The 17,548-nt window shown below is 36.5% G+C and overlaps 3 protein-coding genes across 8 annotated transcripts; 2 read left to right on the top strand and 1 right to left on the bottom strand.

Moving 5' to 3' along the window:
- Nucleotides 1–221: 221 nt before the first annotated feature.
- On the bottom strand, nucleotides 222–6,164 carry LOC111784738 (UPF0047 protein YjbQ). Its single transcript, XM_023665344.1, has 7 exons — nucleotides 5,878–6,164; nucleotides 5,627–5,687; nucleotides 5,449–5,543; nucleotides 5,306–5,339; nucleotides 4,453–4,507; nucleotides 4,334–4,376; nucleotides 222–558 (listed from the first exon to the last, which is right to left on the bottom strand). The coding sequence occupies exons 1-7, from the start codon at nucleotides 6,073–6,075 to the stop codon at nucleotides 487–489; spliced, it is 558 nt and encodes a 185-aa protein (XP_023521112.1). The 5' UTR covers nucleotides 6,076–6,164; the 3' UTR covers nucleotides 222–486.
- Nucleotides 6,165–6,399: 235 nt separating this feature from the next.
- On the top strand, nucleotides 6,400–10,961 carry LOC111784737. Its single transcript, XM_023665343.1, has 9 exons — nucleotides 6,400–6,784; nucleotides 6,943–7,170; nucleotides 7,290–7,411; nucleotides 8,824–8,884; nucleotides 9,006–9,146; nucleotides 9,316–9,423; nucleotides 9,969–10,197; nucleotides 10,280–10,531; nucleotides 10,611–10,961. The coding sequence occupies exons 1-9, from the start codon at nucleotides 6,560–6,562 to the stop codon at nucleotides 10,691–10,693; spliced, it is 1,449 nt and encodes a 482-aa protein (XP_023521111.1). The 5' UTR covers nucleotides 6,400–6,559; the 3' UTR covers nucleotides 10,694–10,961.
- Nucleotides 10,962–11,778: 817 nt separating this feature from the next.
- On the top strand, nucleotides 11,779–16,653 carry LOC111784739 (uncharacterized protein At1g76660-like). 6 transcript variants are annotated; one of them, XM_023665347.1, is made up of 4 exons: nucleotides 11,781–11,921; nucleotides 13,015–13,154; nucleotides 14,816–15,992; nucleotides 16,276–16,653. In XM_023665347.1, exons 2-4 carry the CDS (start codon nucleotides 13,023–13,025, stop codon nucleotides 16,476–16,478), a joined length of 1,512 nt encoding a protein of 503 aa, XP_023521115.1. In that variant the 5' UTR covers nucleotides 11,781–11,921; nucleotides 13,015–13,022; the 3' UTR covers nucleotides 16,479–16,653. The 6 variants fall into 6 exon arrangements, with proteins under 6 accessions (XP_023521117.1, XP_023521116.1, XP_023521115.1 ...); XM_023665345.1 differs by having other exon boundaries at nucleotides 14,813–15,992; XM_023665346.1 differs by lacking the exon at nucleotides 11,781–11,921 and adding an exon at nucleotides 11,940–12,818 and having other exon boundaries at nucleotides 14,813–15,992.
- Nucleotides 16,654–17,548: the final 895 nt, after the last annotated feature.

The raw sequence follows: 17,548 nt of genomic DNA, 5'->3' as shown, positions 1-17,548 counted from the left end.
ATCTCTACTATGGAAACTAGCAAATGTTGAATTTGGTTCAAAATATTTTCTAGCACGTGATGAAATGATTTGTTGAGGGGCTTCATGGGATTAGGGTATTGAAGTGTTATATTCAAGTCATAAGGTTATAGAACTTTGGGGTATTAGAATGATAATAACCTCCCAAGCCTAGATTGAAAAATAGAAAGCAAAATCAAGTAGTTAAAAANGGGGGGGGGTGGTTGAATGCTAATGGGTTCATATTCATCATATATCTCTCCCAATAAAGTTGACCAATATACAAGCATAACTAAATGATAAACCATTAACAACCATCTCAAATAAAAAAAAAAAAAAAAAGGAAAAAAAAAGGGGTGATTTCACATGGTCCCCAGACTCCGAGTCTACAGTTCAGTTTTGCCAAGGCAAGGAGACCAGTTTATTATTGACATTGATACAACCAAGGGAAATAGTTGGGCAGGCAGAAGCTCCAACTCTTACCATCACCTAAATTCCATTCAGGGTGACCACAATATTGCGTGCAGTGGGGTGGTCTCGGTGCTCACATAGCCATATTCCCTGAAGCATCCAAAGTCCAATCAAAATTAGCCATTAAATTTTAAACTAAAAGTTTCATCTGTCCTAGCATGTGGCATTCCGTTTATAAATCCATTCGACACACTGAACCAAGGATAGAAACCCTCCCCCAAACCTCAGACCTATTCATCAACCCTCCCCCATCCGATCTCTCAGTTCTACTAAATGCAGAAAAATTTCATACACACAGACTTCAATCCTTAAAAACTTCATGTCATAACTTATCCTGATCCATCAGGCATTACCTTTGTTTCAATATGATAAAAAAGAATTATATTAAAGACCGGAAATATGCAAACACTAATTTAATATTGCTAATTCAACTGGGTGTAATAAAGAAAAGTCAAATCAAGTTAAACAACACTACAGATGTTTTGGTTTAATATAAGCCCTCAGTACATAAGTAAGAGTGGGAGAGGGAGAGAGGGAGTCCATCATATGGCTGGTTTTTGCTGGTAACACATAAGATAAGCCAATAAAGGAATGGATAAGCAGCTAATTACAAAACTATGTAAGAGAGAGAAAGAGAGGAGTCCATCATATTTTTGCTAGAAACAATCAGATGCCTGGTTGTTGCTGGCCTTTTATTTTAAAATAATTTTTATTACTATTTAATTAAAAAAGAAAAAAAGAAAAAAGAAAAAAGAAAAAAAAAGAGATAGTTGCTTACAAGTTAAAAGAAGTGGAAAAGTGAACAAAAGCAGGAAAACTAGGGGGTAAAGGAGAATCCACCTCCTCATGAATACTTTGGAAAGATTCATAATATTCCTCTGGTAGTAATGGAAATGCGGTCAGTTCTTCAACTTCACACAAAATCTAGCTATGCTAGGTAATAATACATACATATAAATCCCTAGAATCAATCCTTAGATACTAGGTAATATTTTCCTTAGTTAAAAATATACATAAATATTCCTTGAATCAAGGTCATTCTTTCAACACTCTCCCTCAATCTGAGGAATAGATATTATCCTTTTGTTAGTATATCGGTTAGTTGTAGTTATGGGGTACATAACTAATGCATACTATCCCCTTCTCCATGTTGGATAGGATTATGTGCAATGTGGATAGCTGATTTGTTGTCGCAGTACAACTTCATCGGATCTTCTCCCTTAAATTGTAAATCATCAAGGATCATCTTCAACCATAAGAGTTCACAAAAACCCTTGTGCAATAGCTCGAAATTCTAATTCGACAGATAATCTAGACACCACATTTTGCTTTTTACTCCTCCATGTTACCAAATTAACTCCAAGAAAAGTACAATACTCCATAGTAAATCTTCGGTTTACAAATGATCCAACATAGTTAGCATCGGTGCAATCTTCCAATGCAATGGAATAGTTCCGTTTGAACAAAATTCCTTTTCCTGAAGTTCCTTTCAAGTAACAGAACACTCTATATGTCGCCTGAAGGTAAGGTTCTTGCAGATCAGGAATGAATTGACTAATTACACTTACGGAGTATGCTATGTCTAATCTAGTGTGAGCTAGATATATGAACCTGCCCACTGACCTCTGGTACATTTCTCTGTTCATTACAGGTTCTTTTTTTGACTCTCCCAATTTCTAATGTGGATCCATCAGTGTTGGCGCTAGTTCACCTATGCTTTTCTTTGTTTCCATCAATAAATCCATCACATATTTCTTCTTGTGATATGAAAATGCATTGAGCTGAGTACGCTACTTCAATGCTAAGAAAGTACTTTAGTGACTATATGTCATCTACATGCACTAGAAATATTGCAACCCTCCTAGATTTTGAGTGCTTGATGGGTTTGAGGTAGTTTGCAGAAGAAACTTGATCATGATGGATGGTCGGCAACGATGAAGGTTTCACCGATTGTATTAGGGTTTCGGTTCTAATCAAATTTTCTAGAATAGAAAAGCTTTAATATCATGTTGCAATATAAACTATCTTGCTCACTTATTTTCAAAGAGATAATGGTTCATTTTATAATACAAAAAAGACAAAAAAAAAAAAAATATATTCCTAGATACCTGGTAAAATAAAATTTAGCTAACCCTAGATATTAGGTAATAATACATATAAATAAATCCCTAGAACCAATCCCTAAATATTACCTCTGTTTAAAGGGATTACAAAAATATCTCTCAATTATATAAATATTTCTCTTGAACATTCAATTCAGTTTTGAAAGAAATAAGAAGGATTTAGCTTTGTCTACGGGATTCGTATAAAATTCTTAAGATGGAGAAGAATACTTCAATATTGCTTGAATGAATGGACAAAATTGCTGAAGAAATAAGCACATAGAAGAAGAGGCATCAAAGTGAGTACCAACATGAAGTGGCAACAAATCCTACATTGATTAGAGAACAAAGAGACTCAAACAAGCTCATTCTCAACGGGAAGTATTGCATTACAGGAGAATATTTGGAGTTGCCAATTCACCCAAGGGAATATTCTGACACTTGAGTGTTCAACATAGAATGATCTTTTTAGTTGAATCATCTTACTGAAGCAGAAACACAAAAAACCACAAGTGTCAATTTAGAAGAAGTATTCAATTGGATTGAGTGGATGGATGGGAGAAAACTGATCCCAGATTGATTTTAAATTTCCACTGTTATCAAAATTTCAGTCATCTTAAGAAGGCTTTACGTGGACATTTCTTGTTCTTAACAGGAAGGTAGCAGCCTCTAAGGAAAAAGCCATTTTGAAGCTTTGGTTGCACTCTTGGTAGACATGTACCACGAAGTACAGGTGGGAAAAAGCCATTTTGAAGATTTTTTCGTTCATTTTCTTACGAAATTTTTATTATCAATGAAAATTTGTCTCCAATTAAAAAGAGGAAAAAGAAATAGAGCTTCAACAGGCAAGAATGAAGGATGAATATTTGAATCATGTTTCAAAGGGCCAAAAAGATTCATGTTTGAAGAGTGGAGATCTAAGAAGATCCAGGTAGTTGGCATTACTTTAATTCAAAGTACAAAAGTGGCAAGGCGATGTTTCATCTGATCAGGGTGGGAAATCATGTAGAGGCTTTATATCCATTTCCAATCATGACTTGAACCAATAAATCTCGTGGATTTCCTTATAACCCTAATCAGGAACAGAACTTCTTTCTAAATGACATGCTAACCTCACGAAAGGCATCTACAATTACAACGTCAGATACTAAGTTAACCTGGTGATTGAACATTAAAGTACTTTTCCCATGCATTTCCAAACTTTTCCTTAAAGGATACNAAAAAAAAAAAAAAAAAAAAAAAAAAAAAAAAAAAAAAAAAAAAAAAAAAAAAAAAAAAAAAAAAAAAAAAAAAAAAAAAAAAAAAAAATCTGAAACACGAGCCTTACTTTTCATTTACTGTAAAGGTTATGAATCAACAACCTAACAAACACTAGTAGTCCTATCAATTAAAAAAATTAACTTAAACATATTAATTTGTTCTAACTAAATAAGATAAACAAATATGCACGAACAAAAAGAAAATATATAAAACAAGAAGAAAAAAGAAGAGCAGAAGAAGTAAGAAGAGAAGTTTTAAGTGAGACTTGAAAACCCAAAACTTCGGAAAGGTATGGATTACCCTTGTTCATGAGTATATAAGAATGCTAAGGAATGATTTATTCTCATACCAAAATTACAAATTGTGTACCAAACAAAGGAATAACGAACTCTTTTCCATATTCACTATTAACAAAAATTGTTAGTTTTTTATTTAACGGAAAAACCACAATTAATAATAATAAAAATAATATTAATTAAAAAAAAAGACCTACTAAACTGTACCTGCCAAGTACCCATATTAAACTTTCCATTTGTAATTGGAACCCTACAAAAGAATAACCACAAATGAGAACAGCAGGTCAACTAGGCATTTAATCCAGAAACAATGTCGAATAACCCACGTGAGTGCACAGCCAAACATTGATGATTTAATGTGCGCGGGCATGTCATCCGGGCCTGCATAATGAGCACAAGAACAAAATAATTTTTTTGTCAATGTTCCCCTGATCCATCTTAGTTGAGTATAAACTAGAGAGTAATGTTTTTAGAAAAAAGAGAGGCTTTCCAAACACTCTCTTCCCCCAATCCTATATTTCTTATGAATTTTATATGTGATGCTGAGGCACTTGCATTTCTATTTGAAAATTTAAATCTAAAAGCATGCAACAAAGAGTTTTTGTGGTATATAATATGTTTTGATAGTCGTTTTATTAGTCTAAGATTCATTCAGTAACTTCCAGCAAACAGGTCAAAGAATCCTTTTTTTTTTTTTTTTGTTGAAAAAAATCTTTATGCTTCCTATTCTTATCCAAACCAGTATACATATAAGTTCGTCAGTTACCCCTTCAATCATTTTTAGACGGCATAGAAGTATAGAACTTTGAAGGCTCAGGAGTGAGTTATGCTTTTACTAAGATAACCCGTCAAATTAAAATGAGATTACTTCGCATAAACTCTGTTTCAGCCTACTTCCTCTTTATATATTCTTAACATTGGTTGGTCAATTTTACATTTTTCCGACTTTTTTCATAAACTACCGCACATCTATCATAGTCCCTCCTCCCTCATAGCCAGTCAGCAGATTCATTAGCATCCTACACATTACAAGAGTTCAAATTGTGTTACAATGTTATGACGGAGACAAAATCCCGGGCCCTTTTTATAGTACAGTTTCTTTTTCAGTATATGAAATCAGTTAACTAAAAAAGAGGAAAATTCTTCTTAGTAGAATAAAGTAGAAGGAATTTTGATGACCTTCAAGTGTATGCTTCCAAGGAGCAGATGTACCCTGCAAACAAACCCCCAAATGAAAGAGTGGGAGAGAGAAACAAAGGGTCAAATGGGAAAGCTTTCGATAAATGAGAGTTGCAAATGATAGAGGCGGATAGCAAACTAACTTCAGGCACTATATTGTTGAGGAAGGTTTCAGTATCACTCCGAACATCCGAATCATAGTTTTCATTGATGGTAAGAGAGGCACTCGTATGCTGCACTGAGACATCAGCAAATGATTCCACAAAGAAATCCAACTACACATTAATCTCCAAAATAGATAAACTAGATTAGAAGATTTACAGAAGATGTGAGCAAGGCCACATTTGAATTCTGACAAGTCCTTCCCAATTTCCTTCATTATCTGATATAGAAATCAAACTCAGTAGCAGCAATATGAGGAAAAAATTGCATACTAAGGTATAAATGAATAATTTTTCGTCTATTGTTCGGAAAAGTGAAACTGAATTATGTAGAGGACAGGCACCATTTAAACCCCCAGGAGACCAATACAAGATTCTAGATAAGGTGGGAGAAGATAACCAATTAATCACCTTCGGGGTGATGAGATGACAGCCCCGCCTATGAGGAGGCAGCGTAACAGTCTTCTGAGCCCACTTCGGACCAGCGGCCGCCATCAAGCTTGGATTGCCGGCGCCTGCGGTGGCGGACGGATTACCAGTACTGGAATTGTTGCTCCACAGCAACTTCACGCGGAGTGGTTGCGCAGCCAAGAGAACAGCGCCTTGCATTATTTTGCAACCTAAAGCCCACAGAACCTACGCTCACCGACCGCTCATCCGCAAAGCCCAACCGCCTATGATACGTGGAAAGGACATCCCTACAGGCTGCAATCAGTAATTACATTGAAAAAACAAGCTTAAAATTTTGTTATCTTTTTGCTTAATTTTAATAAAATAAAATTTACTCAAAAATAAATTTAATAATTACACAACTAACTATGATTAACTTTATCAAAATTTATAAATTTCAGTAAAAAAAGCTACGGTTTATGATTTTTTGAGCCATAAAAATATTTTTCAATGATAATTGGAGTGAAATGTTATTTGAGAGATTAAAATTGCAATCTTTAGTAAAGTTTAAGCTCCGTCCCAATCTTTGTTGGGCTACGTCCTAGAACCTTCTTTGATCGTGAGATTTTTTAATTAAGGCAGAGCATTCTTCCTGATTAACCGGTGATTTTTCTATGCTTCTCTATTTGATTTTTATAGGCGAATGCAATATATATTAGTTCAACGTTCTCTGCCGGGGCAAAAAGAAACAGACATGGGCAATGAGAGAAAATGGAGACGGTGGAGGCTTTTCATTTTAACGGGAGTGGCGGTCGCTGGTTTTCTGTTTTCTAGCAGCAGTGCTTCACAACTGGATCAACAGAAGGAGCCTCAGCCTGTGGTATCCAGGATTGCTTTTGGATCATGCGCTAACCAGGATACTCCTCAGGTTTGTTTGTCGTCGACGTCGTCATTGCTGTTTTTTTTAATTAACTCTATCTACTGATCTAATCTGATTCTAACAATTTTGTATTGCGACGTCAAAGATGTGAAAAGACAATGTTGTTATTATAGGAGTAACACTGTACATCGAGTTGTTTTTTGCAGCCAATCTGGAACTCCATAGTCAACTTCGATCCGCAAGTTTTCATTTGGCTTGGTGATAACATCTATGGTGACATTAGGCGTCCTTTCAAACTACTTGGTCGAGAAAGGACGGTGGGGCCATGGAAAAATGTTCCACGATTCGTTCCTTCATCTAAGCAGGAAATGATGCTCAAATACGAGAGGGGCAAGACAATTCCAGGTTATTCTAGGCTTAGACAGAGGACCAAGGTGCCTGATCCGTGAATTCATTAAAAAGTCTCGTACATTATTTGATTTTAACATGATTAAATTTTTTACGGTTAAATGAGGGTGCCTTTGTTTTTTAGTTAGTCTTTGTGCTGTTTTAGGTAATCGGTACCTGGGATGACCATGATTATGGATTAAATGATGCCGGAAAGGAATTTACTGAGAAGGCCACAAATCAGAAGCTTCTCCTTGATTTTTTAGATGAACCCCTTGATAGTCCAAGGTGGGAGTTCCTTTTCTGCTTCTACATATTATTTATCTGTCCTAAGGGTTGCTTTTCTTCGGTTTGTCTTATTATCTGCTCTCCACATTAGTCTCTTACTTCCATTAACTGATATTAGAAAGTTGGCGTTGATATTTAAAAATTTTGTTATCTTTATGCATACCATTACTCTGTATGGAAGTATCCTGTACTACTTCCACTAACGTTGGGTGATTGGATATGCAAGAATGAACCAGAACACTTTTGGTTCTTTTTTCCTTATACATTTTCTTTTTTTCTATCTAAAATCATTTAGGAAATTCTATAGAAGTCTTAGATTGTTTTTTGTTGAACTTTACTTGTGAGTCCATTTGCCTCGCTGAGTCTCCTATTATCATTTTCACCAACATTTGGCGTTGGGCAGGTTTAAGTTTCTTAAATATTTAGTGTTTATCCAGGTGTGATTCAGAAAGCAATACCTATTTGGTAGATCATTTCAATCCCTATTGCTTGTGGAAGAGCTAAATTTCTGTTAAAGAGAGACTTCCATTCTCTTGCGTACAATCTAGGAACTTACAAACCAAGAACTCGAAATGCTTCCAAGAGCTCTTACCTTGTGAATATCCTTACTTGAACATAACCCTTCTCTCCCAAGAACTTGTATCTATCTTATTAATTCCCTCGGTTACTGCATCCTCAACAAGTGTTTCATAGGTTGACTTTCGACCTTTGCTACCCGAAGTATCTCAAGTATGCCATGGGCATGCTGCTGAAATTCACGTTGTGCAAATATGCGTATATTGTAGTTTTTCTCCTATCAATGGGCATGTTAGGAAAGGACATGCGTTAAAGACGGTGTCGTTTGTGTTTATTTTAGACATTGTTCAAAGACTTGAAGGGTATGTTGCAATGATACTGCAAAACAAAGCAAATCGCAATCTATGTCATACAGGAATATGATGCATCTAAACTCATATTAGAAGGGAACCTTGTTTCTCACATTCCATGAACTGCAATCGGAGGGTTTACTTTTCTTTTAAGTTCATTTTTTAAATGCTAGAAAAGAGATTTTCTGACCCTTATGGTAGTTTTTGTCCATCTGAGGACGTTATTTGTGAGTTTGCTCTAAGCAACATTACCTATGACACTTCAAATTGATAGTTTATTAGAAAAATAAACATCCTAATACTGCAGTGGTTAGCTTAAAATTCTCGCCATCCTTTTGTCATTTTTAACATAAAAATTATGAAAGGAATGGTATACCCAAGTATATTAGATTGAAAAAAGACTTGTACTTTATTTCTGGGTAAGGCCTACACCTTAGTGTTCATTGCGATAATTTAAATTTTAGAGCACTGTAATCCTTGGATTGTTAATTTACTTCTTTGTAGATTTTTTTCTGTTAAATTATTAACCATACTTTGCCTTTCTAGGCGCAAGCAGCAGGGTGTGTATGCATCATACATGTTCGGCCCTATAGGTAAACAAATTAAGGTACAAATTGTAGCTCTTTCGATGATTCTTATCTTCATAATTTGGCTTTAATGATGATGTATTTTGATCGTATTATGTGATTAGCCTTCAGATACCATGTTTATGACTTGGAGTTTTGTAGGTTATTCTATTAGATACTAGATATCACCGTGATCCGATGTTTAGTGATGGAACTATTTTGGGTGCTGCTCAATGGACGTGGCTGGAGAGAGAGCTTAAGGGTCCGGAGTCAGCAGTTACAATAATTGGGTCATCCATTCAGGTGGCTCAAGCATACTTTGTCTACTAGCATATGCAACTTTTTCAGTGGATCTGTTCTTACACTTGCTCACCGATAAATCTTATCATGAAACCTCTTCTCTTCCTTGCGTATCTTAGCAGTTGTCAGCTTTATTTTTATGATATCGTGTCATAGTTATTCTACAATTCAGGTTATATCAAATCTTTCAGCAACCACCAGGCCGTTGTTCTATTTGGAGTCTTGGGGACGTTTCCCGAAGGAGAGAGAGCTCCTCTTCAAGTTGATTGCAGATAGCAAGGTAAAAATCTTTAGTGCATTTTTTATTCAAGTAGCCCCTGCTCTTTAAATTAACGAACTGCACACCAAAAGGAAAAAACACAGTGAGAAATCTCCAATATTTATAATTTAGAAAAAAAAAAAAAAAACTTTTTGTCCATGTAATTGATGAAGTACCAATTTAATCTCCATGTTTTCAATTTAATAGAAGTTTAAGTTTCAAAGTTTAAATTTGGTAAAAATTTAGTCACTGAATTTAGTTCCTGTAGGTTAGATTTCTAACAATTTAGTCTTGTCAATTTTTTTTTTATTAAGTAATGATTTAGTCCAAGTAATTTATAAACACATTTAGTCTTGGATGGATTTATCTATTTTCATACATAAGAAACACCATAATATCTTAACTAATATATATATATATTTTACTGGCACTAAATTATTACAAATTTTAAATTACGAGGGCTAAATGATTAAGGTAGTATTTTTAGACCTAATTTATATATTATATGTACTAAAGTTCCAGTATGCATTATATTTTTCTTTCTTCCCGTGTTTCTATGGATTAAGAGAAATGGAGTTTTCTTTATAAGCGGAGATGTTCATTTTGGAGAAATTTCTCGCTTTGATTGCGGCGTTGAGTATCCGCTATATGATATAACCTCAAGTGGTCTTACCCAAGCTGTTGAAAGGGTACTTCCGCGACCATTACAATTTGTAGTGAGGTTTCTTGCGTGGGTGACGCCATCTACAATGAGAGTTATGGAAAGCAACTGCAGATACAAGTCCTGCACGTTCGGTATGCACATGTCGTCGCTTATTTCTTAGATTTTAGATGTTCTTCACTGTGTCATCTCCCTTTCGTGTATGGTTCCTCCTAGGGCAACCAAATTTTGGAGTCGTTGAAATTGATTGGGATGCAACTCCAGTAAGCCTTAAAATGGAAGTGCGGGATGCGAATGGGGTTGCTGTAGTAGGTGTCAACATCTCTTTGAGTTCATTGCGTCCAGGAAACAGTGAGTATTTATCCAATAGTAATACGGGAAAGTACCACAGGCATTGTCTTCTGGAAGTTAGTTTGGGATGGATAGTCCGACATCGGCTGGCAATTTTGTTTTATAGTACCTTGACTTGTAAGTTCCGAAATATGCAATTATGTTCTGAAATTCTTTGCTAATAAATTTCTAACCCAGAACTGATGGTTTGTTTCAGTACTTCTTCTTGGTTCGCTGGGAACTGCTTATGTGGCCACATTGGCATGCAGGAGCTGCATCCGCAAATGCAAGCGTGACTAACCGGGCCTTTCCCCTTTCGTTCTTCTGGCTGTTGCTGGCGACTTTTACCGATTAGAGATTATTAGAAAAAGACATTAAGATAAATTCACTGTAGACAGTTTCTTTTAGATCTTTATATTGAATTACAGCTTCATCCTTTTTAAATATCGTAGTGTTTTTTAGAATATTTGAGGTGTATAATGTACAATTCTCCTTACCCTTTTACCCCCAGCGTGCATGTATAGAATTTAATATTTGTTATAAATTAGTAAAAAACATAACATTTTCAAACTTCGCACATTTGAACAGTTCTGTAATATACTTTGATTTACGTACTGAAAACTTTGATACCCACATATTTACATTTCGTCCTTTATTTATCTTTTCCAATTATGTATTATCCAACAATGTTTATAAATACTATGTTACATGTAAAAGGTCCCGACTCCCAATGCATAATATCTTCATGTTTCATGTTTGAACGTCTAAAATGATGGTCATTATCCTCATTTCAAGTAAAACGAACCGGTTCGGTTCGGGTTTACAGAGATCACAATGAACCTTCAAGGATTCGGTTCGGTTTAACTGAACCGAACCGACTCAAATGGTATGTTTTGCGTTTGGTTTTAGGGTTTCTCCACTTCGGGAACTTCGACTGTCAGCCAGGTCATCTCTCTCTCTCTCTCCCCGTCTTTCGCATTTGCCGACCCTATCACACTCCGCCACCCTCGCTCAGCCACCGTCGCCGTTGACTACTTACGCCATCGCTTCCTATTGTGAATTCAAATATATTGGATAGTCTTTTTCTTTTTTCTTTTTCTTTATCAGTTACTGTTTTCAGCGTCGAGAAAGCAAATCTGTATGCTGTCAGCTTTTGCTCTGTGAATGGAGAAATGCTACGGTTGATATGGGCCTGATTCGCATTAGTCCTTGTATGGATGAAGCTGGCGGTAATGGATCTCCTCCATCTTCTCTTTATGTTAAAGTTAAAACGACAGAAGCATGTAGCCTTTCTTTTTAATCTCTATCATTTTACCAACTAAGACGATTCCTTATAAACTTATACTTGTCAGGAGGAGGAGGAGGTGGAGGAGGTGGAGGAGGAGGAGGAGGAAGAGGAGGTGGAGGAGGAGGGCCACGAGTCTCGTAGGAAGAGGCAGCTTAGGACACGAAAAGATAAGTAGAGACTTTGTCGGGCTACTGGTTACGAATGGGGTCCGAGCAGAATAGATTCCCTCAGCAGGAACGGGTATGAGTCCCCTCCCTCACTGATCGTTCTGCTAACATCTAGTTTATTGCACGGGAATATGGTGGATTTTGCACATTGTTTCTTATAGCATTAGATCTAGGGTGCTCCAAACACCTTTTTACTTGCTTAGGCTTTGTATTTACTTTGAAGGCAATGTCACTCTTTTTTCTGCCTGTCCTCCCCTAAATCTAGTGTTGCGTTCTCTGCCAACCCCTTATTTCCTAACAAATCTATTCAATCCATCCTTCTTCTACTGAATTATTTTGCAGATGCGGATCCCATTTACTTGATAGTTTTTAGATTGCTTTTTGTTAGTTTTACCGATCTGACATGATGGATGTCACCTTCTCTTCCTGATCTGGCTTATGATCATTCCACATATGCTTATCATTTCTTAACTTAAGTTTCAATTCTGGATCCCTTCTTTTAATGATAGTTTTGACTTACTCTTTCACTTATGTGCCAGCTGAAGGTTTATTTATTTTTTATTTTTTTAATAGTTTCTGTGGCTTGGGGTTTGTGGCTCTCCATGTAGATATATACAACACACGTACTATCATAGGTTGTAACAGGTTGATTGAATAGCGTTCTTCGTTGTACTGTCTACTAAACAGTTTGCATTTGTGGCTGATAAATATATTTTGACACCCATCCTTGTTGCTAAATGATTTAGTGGACTATTTCAGGAAGTAAAAAGGTAAGGTTCGGCGATGAGGGTTGATTTTGAGAAAGGCCTCCATAAGATTCAATTGGCAGTCGTTTTTGGTTGTTTTCAGGAGGCGTAGCTTTAGGGAGAGATGGATAAAGTGGAAGCAGTTGCTTTGCTAAAACTAATTTCTTACATTTATAGATGGTTGGCAGAAGGGGTAGTTTTAAAGCTTCTAGAGGCTTGAGACAGTGAGATTTGCTCTCTCTTGTTCTGTTAGTTTTGATATTCTTTTGCAGAATCTTAGAGTTGGATTCTGGATCCTTTGCAGTGTGCACTTGGATAAGAGTCTGGCAAACCATTTCAATTTGCTTATGATGTCCTTGTCTTCTGCACTAAACTTAATGAGTTGGAGACTCCATTAACAAAGATAAAACTGTATTTCAGGTGTTACTATGGAGTACCAGGAAAGTACAGGATTTGGGATGCCTCCTGCGGTTAATACTTTGATGTTGGACTTATGGACTCCAATAATTGAGAAATCCAGCATGAACTGGATATGTGGAAAGTTCCTTTCCTTTCAGAAGGTTGGCTGTTTATCTGTTCCTCAACAAGCTATCTTGTCCAGTATCCCAACCCACCCCTTTCGCTTTTCAAGTTTCCCAACCAAAGTGAGATCCTCAATTTATCAAGTGGGATATAGTTTTGTTGCGTTATGTAAGGGATTGTTAGGCTTCTGGATAATTTCGAGAACGACCCTTGCTTCCTAGTGGGTTTGACATTTTTGCCTTCAGAGAATTTGCTTGTGGTATGCTGTGATTACCGAGTATTTATGTTGATGAAAGCCTTCTTTTGAATGTTTGGTTGGAAATTGTTTAGAGAATCTTTGAAGAAAAGCTAGATATTTGACAGTATTTGGAAGGGAATCAAAACTTTAGGCTGCTCTATAATATCTGTTATTGTCTTGTTCATTCTTTCTAATTAGTTCAGCAGTTCTTGTACACGTGCTTTTCATTTTTCAATAATAAAAAAACTTTTTCTTATTTTCAAGTGAAAAACAAGTCGAGAAACAGAAAAGATAAGAAACATGTATCTCGAAAAAAAAGAAAAATTCTAGGATAATTAAAAAACTATTAGAGAAATGAAAGACTTATTGAGAACCAAATATAAGAAACCATCTGAAATGAAGAAGCATGATAAGTAAATAAACGGATACCAAATCCATTCGAAGAATGAGCAGATGAGGAAAAAGTGGCCACAACTGACTCTTCAACAGTAAAGCTAGATCTATAGACAGGCTTTTGGACCATGTTCTTTTGGTTGGGTTATTATGGTGATTTTTTTTTTTTTTTTTTTGCTTCTTTCAAATCTGTACTCTTTTTCTTTTGTGCCAACTGAGGTTATGTAGCTTCCTTATCACGGGGGTTGGCTTTCTTACCCTATTTTCAATTTCCTATCTTCTATGAAATGCATTGTGTTTCTTATTGGGTAGAAAACAAAAAAACAAAACAAAAAGAACAAAGAACAAGTTGCAGCATCAGATTTCAAGATGAAGAAGCATATTTAAGATGAGAGAGAATTTCATAAGAGATGCTGTCATTTTGAGAAACACAGAAGATCACGTTAATTACTTTCCTAACTTTTCATAATACATTAGTTCTGGACACTGTTTCTGATAACCGAATTACTATGTGCTTTCTTTGTTTCTCATATTTTCACTGTTTTATTAATTAAGACCTACACCAAAGTTCACAGAAATTTCTTACAAGTTTTCTGACCTCTAATTTCAACAGTTCCGAGTTGTAATTTTAAACATAGTGAATGTATAGAGTATTTTTATTTTGGAAGATGAAGAAGTTAAAAGCTGTGGTATTCTGCACATTAAAAAGTTTTGTTGAACACTTGTTTAGGTTTTTCTTATTCTTATCTTTTTATTTTAATGATGTTTGATTAAACACTTATAATTATTGCGGTTGATATTTGATTTACTGATCCCCACTTTCAGGGGCTTCTACTGAAGCGCTTAAATAGTCTACTTCCATTAAGAATATGCTCAGATCTGGAAGGCCTTTAACTCATGCTAAAACTGATATTGGACATTTTTAATGGATAAATTTGAAATAGTCATCTCTGCTGGCATGAACTTGTACAAAAGTTGTGAAAGGGGATGGTCCTAAATCTTTTGGTTTTCTTGACTGTTCTTTAATGAGTTGTTATGGTTACCTTCTAATACCTTCCTCTTTAGCAGGGAAAGAAATGGGGTGGATGCTGGGGTGCATTATCTTGTTTTCACTCGCAGAAAGGAGAAAAGCGCATTGTACCTGCATCTCGTTTACCTGAGGGAAATGTTGTGACAACCCAGCCAAATAGACCTCCAGCAGCCGGAATGGCCATCCAGGCTACAGTGATAGATCCATCGCTACTAGCCCCACCTTCTTCTCCAGCATCCTTTACAAATTCTGCACTCCCTTCAACAGCCCAATCACCGAGCTGTTTCTTGTCGATGTCTGCCAATTCACCTGGAGGTCCTTCATCGACAATGTTTGCTACAGGGCCATATGCACACGAAACACAGCTGGTTTCGCCTCCTGTTTTCTCAGCCTTCACCACTGAACCGTCAACTGCTCCACTCACTCCCCCTCCAGAACTAGCTCACCTGACCACACCTTCTTCCCCCGATGTGCCGTTTGCTGAGTTCCTATCCTCATCAGTGGATCTTAAAGGAACAGGAAAGGAAAATTACATTGCTTCAAATGATCTTCAAACTGCATATTCTCTCTACCCTGGAAGTCCTTCCAGTAGCCTCGTGTCACCAATTTCAAGGACCTCCGGTGATTGCTTATCATCATTTCCTGAGAGGGACTTCCTACCGCAGTGGAATCCTTCAGTTTCTCCCCAAGATGGAAAATATCCTAGAACTGGTTCCGGTCGGCTATTTGGACATGAGAAAGCTGGTACATCTTTGGTATCTCAGGATTCTAATTTCTTCTGCCCTGCTACATTTGCACAATTCTATCTGGACAATCCACCATTCCCTCATACTGGTGGTAGGTTAAGTGTATCAAAGGATTCAGATGTTTACTCGCCTGGTGGGAATGTACTCCAAAATCGGCACAATAAGTCTCCAAAACAAGATGTGGAGGAACTAGAAGCATACCGAGCATCGTTTGGTTTCAGTGCAGATGAAATTATAACTACTACACAATATGTGGAGATATCTGGAGTAATGGAGGATTCCTTTACTATGAAGCCTTTCACTTCAACTAGTCTGTCAGCAGAAGAAAGTTTTGAACCTCCATTGTTGGCTGAAAATCTAAATTCCGCACATACAACCTTACAGAGTCAGAGGAGAATTAAATCACCACCTGATGTTGTCCAAAAGGATACCTGCACTGAAGTGCTGGCATTATGCAGTGTTTATGAAGGTGAGCTGCTGTTCCCTGTTACTATGTGCATACACTTGTTCCATAAAATGAGAAGTCGAAAGAAAGTAAACACGTAAATGTGGTTTGGTAAACGTGTTCAAAATGTCAAATATTAGAATTTTACTATATTTTTTTTTTTTCACTGCGAGTGAGGGGAATAGAAATGTGGAAGTATAATGAATATTAACTCTAGTTTTTCTTCCCCTGCGAGCTATATTAATTTAAACTGTTACCCACAATTCTGATACCGTAAATAGTTACAATTGTCACCTGTTTGATGCAGATAATAAATTGCAAAGACAACCTGGTAACATGTCTGGATCAAGTACCTTAAACCAAGTTGGATCAGATGTATTTTCAAGGATAGGGCCATCAAAAAATAGTCGGAAGTATAATCTTGGTTTGTCCTGCTCTGATGCGGAAGTTGACTACAGAAGAGGAAGGAGCCTAAGAGAGGCCAAGGGAGATTTTTTATGGCATGACTAAGAGAGCCATCTCTGTTAGTTTACAGAATGTTTATCTTGTCTCACTGGATGGTTTAACGATATAGTTTGTGTTCCTTATCGTGCCAATTTATGGAATGGATCGAATTTCTGTATTTGGTTGATGAAGTTTACTTGTTTTCAATGAAGCATGATACAATCTGCTTGCATGTTCTGTACAACCGTCGTCAGTGGGTGGTTGTTAAAAGTTAGGTCAATTATCGAGGTCAACAATCAGGCTTCTTTAGAGTCGAAGATTGCTAAAATATCATGTTAGAAGTTAGGGTTGCACAAAAAGCAGGTGGCTGTTGTTGTAAACAAACCATATAAATTCACTACACGAAAAACCTCTTCAAAAAAGAGCTTCAAATCAAGTGATGCCAAATGACAAAATACTGCTTTGAATCTCTTATTAATACTCGATTTGATCGACTCTCAAAAGTTTCCTGTAGTTCAAGCTGCATACAGAGATTCAGATTCATTTACAGTAAATTAGCACTGACCTCTAGAGTTCATTAGCATGGCGACAGTATTCAATCTAAAATTCAAATTACAAAAAAACATAGACCGAAACTAAAAAACATAAGAGTGATGATGAATTCAAATATTATACTTCTTTTGTTTGACGGTGATTTGCGAGCAACGGAGATTGCAGATTAAGAAGCCTAGCGGCTTCTGCCACTAAAGCTTCTTCTTCCTCCAGTGAAGAACAGTATTCTTCGACAGATCAAAATAACGAATCGGAAGCGACAACACAAACGAAGAAACGAGAAAAAAATTACGAGCGTTCGTTCTCTTAGTTGAAGCGCGATTAGGGTTTAGGGTTTAGGGATTAAAGTTTCGGGATTTAGGGTTTGGGGTTTCGGGAAAGGTTTTGAGGTTTTAGGGTTTTAGGGTTTCAGGGATTACAGACTGGTGGTACATTGGGGAGACTGCTAAATATAGGGATTAGGGTTTAGGGTTTAGGGATTAAAGTTTCGGGATTTAGGGTTTGGGGTTTCGGGAAAGGTTTTGAGGTTTTAGGGTTTTAGGGTTTCAGGGATTACAGACTGGTGGTACATTGGGGAGACTGCT

This window comes from Cucurbita pepo, unplaced genomic scaffold (genome assembly GCF_002806865.2).
Source record: "Cucurbita pepo subsp. pepo cultivar mu-cu-16 unplaced genomic scaffold, ASM280686v2 Cp4.1_scaffold000270, whole genome shotgun sequence".
Taxonomy (NCBI): domain Eukaryota; kingdom Viridiplantae; phylum Streptophyta; class Magnoliopsida; order Cucurbitales; family Cucurbitaceae; genus Cucurbita; species Cucurbita pepo.
This window is presented reverse-complemented; position numbering and strand designations above follow the sequence as displayed.